The sequence below is a fragment of the Neltuma alba genome, unplaced genomic scaffold (genome assembly GCF_004799145.2).
Source record: "Neltuma alba isolate B1F8T4 unplaced genomic scaffold, ASM479914v2 tig00012806_pilon, whole genome shotgun sequence".
Lineage (NCBI taxonomy): Eukaryota > Viridiplantae > Streptophyta > Magnoliopsida > Fabales > Fabaceae > Neltuma > Neltuma alba.
This window is the reverse complement of record NW_021637203.1, coordinates 390,712-398,805: the sequence shown is the minus strand read 5'-3', so window position 1 is coordinate 398,805 and position 8,094 is coordinate 390,712. Positions and strand designations below refer to the sequence as shown.

Sequence of the window (8,094 nt, the reverse complement as noted above, 5' to 3'; positions counted from 1 at the left end):
ATTTTTATAGGTAAGTTATTATATATACATGTATATTGAAAAGTGAGACTGACTTTTCAAGTTGTTATTTTGTTTGAACGATTCTTTGTATTCAAGTTTTCCTATATACAGTAACAAAAAAAAAAAGGAAAGAGAATGATCTATTTCTTTTATTAGAATTTTTACCATAATGTACCAAGAAATGTTAAAACAATTGAAAAATGCAAAGGTGAACTATGTATATAGGCATTCGTATTTATTATATGCAATTTTTTAAAGTCATATCACAATCCTAACTGATTGAAAACGAGTTCGGTCGAATTATATGGGTGTATAATTTCAACAAAATAAAATATGGGTGCGTAATTAGTTCAATAACAATTCTTTTTTCATCCGCAAACGCTCAGATTCAACACAATACAATGCCCGATCGGTGGGAACAACCGAACAAATACAAATACAAATACTATATTATTTTTTTCCCGTTTTCCCCAGTAGTGCCTGCCTATTGGTAGAAAAAAATTATCACGCGTAAAAAAAATTTAACAGAAATTACATTAAAACATTTTACCCTAATAGAAAACAATTATTTAGGTTGGAACAAGTCCAGTGCTAAACTTTAAATAATCCCCTCTTTAAATTAAAATTAATAAGGAATTGATTTTTTTATTAATTTCATGCTTCAGATTAATTTAACCGCTAAAAGTACTGAGAAGAGTTTGTTTCTTCATTAATTTAGCAAGGGACTTAATTCGTGATTAATATTAGTGAGTGATGATAACCTCCATTACTATCTCCGAGCATGGAATGTGCCCCTATTTGTAACTTTAATTTCGTAGGGAGGAATTAGCAATAAAAATATTTTCCACTACTTTGAAGAGGGATTAATCCCTTACTGGTGTCTAGTTAAATAATACTACTTCTGGTCCTTAATATAAGAATTAGTTTGACATTTAATTTGGTTCTAAATATAAAACCCAATCTACTTTTGTCTCTTATATTTATATATTTTTTTCAAGAATATATTAAAGGTTTCATCAAATAGTAGTTATAACTAATATACATAATTAGCAAAGATATTTTGAGAAAGACAATATTTATTTATTACAAATAACTAACATAACTAATTTTCTTAATTTATTTGAATTAGTTAACTACCTCTTATATTAAGAATTGAAAGTAGTATATAACTACGCACATTGATTCAGGGAGGAATTAGAGAAGTTAATATACCTCGTATATTTAGCGAGGCTTTGTATGCATTCACTAATACTTTGTCAAATCATCTTAATAATTAGAGTAAAATACTTTCTTTTTTTTGGTTTTTGAGCAAATTTTAGAAGAAGGGTTAGACTCACTCATGATCCAAAAGCCAAGCAACTAACCCTTGATCCCAACGTCAACTAAAACCATTGCTTAAATTGGAACAAGATACCATGTTGCTTATGAGCTGAGACTTTGGCTTTGAAGATACCCCTCCCAGTGTCATGATGTGCTCCGAAATCGGACCCGCTCCCTCGGTGAGCATGTTCAGCCCCTTTGCTTGCTAAGGATGAGGGGTAAAATACTTTAACTTTTGTTGCATATATACTGTGTTAATTACACTTAAATCACAGGATATATATATATATATATATATACACACACACACATATCACTCGCAAATGGGGCCTAATAGTAAGTAAAATTTTTATTGGGATTTTTATGTGATTGTCCCTAGAGTTGATGTCTTGTTCTCCTAGAAGATCTACATCCAAAATGTGTTTCTCCTTTGTAATTAAGCCAGCTAAATTTTTTCTATCCTTTAAAAAAAAACACTAGCTAAATTTCTAGATTACTAATAAAATCTATTGTTTCAATTGTTTCATTTTGAAAAGTATAAAACTTTCATTCTACTTTCTCACTCCCTATTTAAACCGCTATATACATTTATAAGAATCAACAACTGACTTTTAGTTACTAGCTGCACCAATCTTTGTATATTGACTATGAATTTTTGTTTTTAATTCAAAGTCAAATTGATAGCAAAAAGACTACTTATAGTGTTTAGAGAATAATTAATTTTTAAATCCTTATAATTTTAGCTGATTTTTAATCTGGTCTTTATATTTTTTTTCCTTTTTACCATGTTCTTATCTCACTTGTTTTTAAGCAAGTCATAGTTTTTCTCTTTTTATTATATCCTTATAAATTCACCTTATTTTTAATTAAATGCTTTTAATTTCTCATTCTTTATTTTATAAATGTTAATAATATTATTCTCTAAAAAATAAAATAATACACAATATTATTTAATTATTTAATATTAAATTTAATCAATAAATAAAATTTAAAAACTACAAAAACCTCATTAAAAATCTGTTGAATTTAGAGGTGCTCACGGGATAGCCCGTCCTAATGAACAGTGACTATACGGAATTTTTGTCCTCATGTCTCATCATTCTTTCTTGTTTTCAAATCCTTGCCAATTGGGTCAGAATTTTGGACTTGGTTTTTGTTGTATTGTTTATTTTCACTGAACTTTTGAAAGATAAAAATACTTCAAAAACTATTATGCGAAAAGCCAAAATTATAAGCCCAAAAAAAATTTGTGCATTTGACAGTAAAACAATCACTGAAAAAATAAATACCAATATTAATTTAATAAGTGAATTTCTAAAAATAAATTAATACTTTAGGACTGGACGGGATAACCCCCTCCCATATCCCTTCTTATTCCGGGCATTGTTTTGTCTCATCCTGTTTCGAATTAAGTGGGACCAAGACAGGATAGTTGGGACATGACAAGTTGAGCATCCCTAGTTAAACCTATTTAATTAAAGATATATAAGGACTTGATTAAAAAAAAAAAACTACAAAGATATAACTAAAACCACGTAAAATTATGTGTAAGGACGTGACTAAAAATTAATTGAACTTATAAGGACTACTCACAGATAAATTACTCCTACCCACTAATAAAAGAGACGACTTCGGTTGTTAATTAATAAATACATTCTTTATTGTCTTGTCTTAGAGTTTCACTGATCTGCCATGATATGTAAATTCATGTGGGTGGAGTCTCTTAGCTTCATGAATATTGCATTTAGTTGGTTTGCTCAGAGTACGAAACCATTCACAGAGCAGCAAGTTTGAAGTAAAGAGTCTTCCCTCTCTCTCATATACATATATATATATATATATATATTCCTCTCCGTTCATGCGTTTCTGATCGATGTGGCCTCAAATTAGGCGTGATCATCAGCTATTAAAACCATCCATCACCTTCCTCCATAAATCAATCTTGTGGGCTCATCTCATCTTTCTTTCTTCACAGTACCATTACTGCCATGGCTGCCTCTCCAGAGGATCTTCAGCAACACTTTTGCATTGAATGTACTACTACTGTCTTGGCTCCTCCTAATACCGTCCTCTGTCCTCATTGCAATGGCCCCATATCGCCTTCCAATATGGAACGTCTTGGTAATGAATTCATCGACAAGTATAGGGCATTTCAAGCTTCGAAGAAGCCAGCTCCGAAATCTTCAATGGAATAGATGGAAGAATTCGAGATCACTGAAGATTTGCAGGAACAACAGCCCAAGTGCCCGATATGTCAAGAAGAATTTGAACTGGGAGATAAAGTGAAAGCCATGAAATGTGGCCATTATTTCCATGAGAATTGCAGTGACTCATGGCTTGGAGGTGAGAAAAACGAATGTCCTATTTGTAAGGCCACCTTACCCCAAGACCACAAAGTTATTGGTTACAAGAAGAAGCCTGGTGCTGATGGTTCCTCCTCAAGTTCTTCATTTGCCTGACCTAGTGTGGACTAGATATATGGTGTAATTTCTCATGCAAAAAGTACTCGATCATCATTAATATTAATCATCTAATTAAAACATAATTAGCAATCAAAACTATATTTATCTAACATTAATTTACCTTTCATTAACATCTACTTTTTTAATTTAAAAAATAAAGGCACTCTTGCTAAAAGATTTTCACCCTATTTTTCTTCTTCTTTCAGGCATGAAGAATCTCTGCAGTACTTCTTCTAAGAAGATTTTAGAGCATCTTAAATAAAGATAAATAGTTGGTCATTATTATTGTAATAGAGTTAGGGAGTATCCTACCATCCTAGTTTTCTTTGGAGCTATACTTATTTGCCTTTATATCATAGTTCTACTTGTAAGAACATTAATATTATTAAGCTACTGTTTAAAAATTAAGGATTATATATTCATATGATCTTCATCCCCATCTTTTCTTTCTTTCTTTTTTAGCTTATGAAATTAATTAAGGATATCTAGACTTATTTAGAATATATAATATAATGATAAAAATAAAAAGAAAAGAAATTCATTTATATATATGTTTGCTATTTTTGTTAAGGGGTATTTTTATAATTTTGTTATTTAAAAAGTCAAATAGACAAAATAATTTTATTATAAAAAATATACAAATGTATAAAAAAAATTACATTTTATCAAAAAGAACAGAAATATTTCAACGAGGGACAAAGGTTAAGATTTTTCAAAAGTCACCCAATATAGTGATATACATAAAATGCCAACAAATAATTGATCACTTTATTTTCGATTTACGATCCTGAATAACTGAATTTAATTTAAATTAAATTTATTTAAAGGTAGGTACTATAATTGTCCTATATCATTTGATACTATTTTAAATGATTTAAATTTAGTTTGAATTATTGGGCAAAAAATTTGATTTGAATTGAATTAGCCAGCATTTCTAATATTTGTGATGTTGAATATCAATAAATCACAAAGTAAAATACGTTAAATCTTTTATTTTTCCAAAAAATAAAAACTTAAATGGATCAATTCGTCATTAGCTACGTAATAGATTTAAATTTGGTGTCGCAATCCAAAACCTATTATATAATATAAATAAATTGATTCAAATGATTAAATTCCTTTTAAATTTCTTTAACCGCATCCCCTTTTCCTTTCCTGGTTTTTTTGGTCAAATCCCTTAACTGATATGAGATAGCAATAAGATCCCAAAAATTAGCATGTATGTTTCTTTGCCTTTTTTCCAGATATAAAGAGGGCACAAGTAGCGTATCTAACAATATTTCAGATTTAAAATCTGCCTAAATATAATTATTAGTATATCAACCCACAAAACAAGATCATCGAATTTTAAATGATATGAATCTAACGGCAATTCAAAACAAAATAACAGCATTCCACATAATCCACATATTTTTTTAGAAAAAAAGTTAGAGTAATTAAAAGAGGACACGATGGATATAAAAATAAAATATAAATTTTTGTCATATTTTTTGGTATTTCCCCTTTCCTCCCAGAGGACACAAACTTTCCACATAATCCATCATTGTCATGGTTGGAAAGTGGTTTTGCAACCTCTGCCTCTGTCCATTCCGAAAATTATATGAAATCATTTGACCACTAATGTTTTCATAAACAAGAATCTCATTGTCTCCCCAAAACCCTAAGATGTGCCAAGACTCAGAGAATGGTCGAACCACAAACTTCTTACTCCAACTGCTCTCAACACCATACTCATTCATCACCCAAATCTCAACACGAAGCTCAATCGAGTCATACTTAACAAACCAAGCAAGACTCTCATCCATTGTAGTAAGAAGATTATTCTCAGTAGGAGAGGAAGTAATCCCAGGAGGACTCTGGATAATCTTAAAAACCTCTTTGCTAAAATCAAAACTCACGATAAACTTATTGATCTCATCAAGGTCACGACATAACCAATGGTAAGCCCCATTCAAATAAGGACCTCTATATGAATAGGGGAATTCAAAAAAGGAGACATCAGCATCTATTTTTCTCCAAGAATTAGTACTGAGATTGTACACTTCAACTAGTGGTTGGTCATTTTTTTCCACTGGACAGATTGGAAATCGAACAAGCTTGTAATCCTTTGTGATGGGATCAAACCCAAATCCAAAGTTGGTGGGATTTATCCCTTTGGGTTGCCTTTGAGACGTAGGGATAGCCTTCACCTCCTTTGTTGCTGGGTTCCACAAAATTAAGCACCGAACATCTCCTTCATAATCTCCACAGAGAAAGAAAATCCCATTACACTGACCATAAACTAATATCCATTTCAAATCGTTGGTAGAGCAAGGCAATTCTAAGTTTCGGATCACACGAGGTTGCTCTATATTAGAAATCAGAGATATGGTGACTGGCAGATATTGACTGAACAATTGGAAGATAAGCTTGAGGTGGAGATTCTTACTGATAGAATTAGACCGTTCAAGATGTTTGGAGATAAAAGAAGGGTCTGTGATTAGAGCATACCAGGATTTGGCTACACATTTGAATCGAAGCAAAGATTTTACTGGCAACCTCACCATGATCTCCTCCATGAGATCTTCATGAAGATAGTAGTCGTCACTCACCATTTTGTTATTCGAAGATTGTCTGTTTCTCTTGTGGCTGGCTGTTGTTGCTCTTGATGGCTCTAGTCTTCGAGATAAAAGAGGAACAAACCATACGTGTAGGGTTTTAACTTGAAAGAATTATAATGAAGTCCAAAAAAAAAAAAATTATAAAATAAGTCTCAGAGATTGTGATTGCCTACTCTAATACTTGTCATTCATTATAGGCTATTTAAGTTGTTATTTGGACTTGTTAGTAATTATTTTTTGTTCTTGGGGTTGATTGTAATTCTCACATAATTTTATATCTGAAAAGTGCTGGCTCGATTATTAAGTTGTTATTATGACAGTTAAATCCTTTCTGTTTCTTATCATGACCACACAAAAAAAAAAAAAGAATGATCTATTTCTTTTAGTATAATAATACTTTTTTACCCTAACGTACCTATGAATTTTAAAATAACTGAACGATGCAAAAGACGTGTCTGTGTGTGTGTAGTATAAACACACATATTTATTATATGCACTGTTTTTAAAGTCATATTACAACCCTTGTAACTGATTCAAAACGAGTTAAGTCGAATTATATGGGTGCAGAGTTATTTCCATAACAATTCTTTTTCTCTTTCCCCCATTAGTGCCCAATTGGTTGAAGTAATTGCAATAATATTGTTAGCAAAAAAAAAAAATTGCAATTGCAATTATATTGGTAGAAAAAAGTATAATAACTTAATGAATCAAATTTAACAGAAATTAGTCTACCTAAAACAAAATAACAGAAATTACATTCAAACATTTTACTCTATTAGAAGTCAATAATTTGACATTTAATACTTTGCATAAGATTGTCTTCAATAGTAGGATACATTGTCTATACAAACAAACAAACAAAAAGTCAATAATTTAGATTGGAACGAATCCACCGCTAAACTTTAAATAATTCCCTTTTAAAATTAAAACTAAGGGTTATGTGAGAAGTATTTTTTTCAGATATGTTTAGCAAACAAAATTTAAATCTAATAGTAGCTAATGACGAATTGATCCATTTAGGTTTTTAGTTTTGGAAAAATAAAAGATTAAAACTATTTTACTTTCTGATTTACTCATTTTCAATATCACATATATTAGAAATGCTGACTAATTTAATTAAAATTAAATTTAAATTTTTTAAAATAGTGTCCATTGATACAGGGTAATTATGTTATCTAACTTTAAATAAATTTAATTAAAATTAAAATTCAGTTATTCAGAATCGTAAAAGTCGGCTGTATGAAAAGTTCCGTTCTTTGGCATCATAAAGACATCCTCAATTAAATATTACTCATTGGTGAAGGAAATCGAAAATAATGTTGATCGATTATTTGTTGGCGCTGTATATGTATGTTGGGTGTGGAGAAAAAAATATACTGGGTTACTTTTGAAAAATTTTAACCTCTGTTCCTGGTTACGTAGACATATTTCTGTTCTTTTTTTGATAAAATGTAATTTTTTATTTTATATAAATTTTTATATTTATTTATAACAACATTATCTTATCTGTATCTTTTTAAATAACAAAATTATAAAAATGCCCCTTAATAAAAATAACAAACTTACAAGTGAATTTTCCCTTAATAAAAATATCAAACATACGAGTGAATTTCTTTTCTTTTTATTTTTATCATCAATATTACATTCTAAATATGTCCAGATATATATATATATATATATATATCTGAAAAAGGAAAGAAAGATGAGATGGA

The 8,094-nt window shown here is 30.0% G+C and overlaps 1 protein-coding gene across 1 annotated transcript; it reads right to left on the bottom strand.

The window, feature by feature from the left end:
* Positions 1–5,263: 5,263 nt before the first annotated feature.
* LOC114731175 (F-box/kelch-repeat protein At3g06240-like) lies at positions 5,264–6,376 on the bottom strand. Its single transcript, XM_028918297.1, has one exon. It carries the CDS (start codon positions 6,374–6,376, stop codon positions 5,264–5,266), a length of 1,113 nt encoding a protein of 370 aa, XP_028774130.1.
* Positions 6,377–8,094: the final 1,718 nt, after the last annotated feature.

Coding starts and splice junctions, on each gene's coding strand:
- LOC114731175 (XM_028918297.1), bottom strand. CDS start 6,376: ATGGTGAGTGACGACTACTATCTTCATGAAGATCTCATGGAGGAGATC.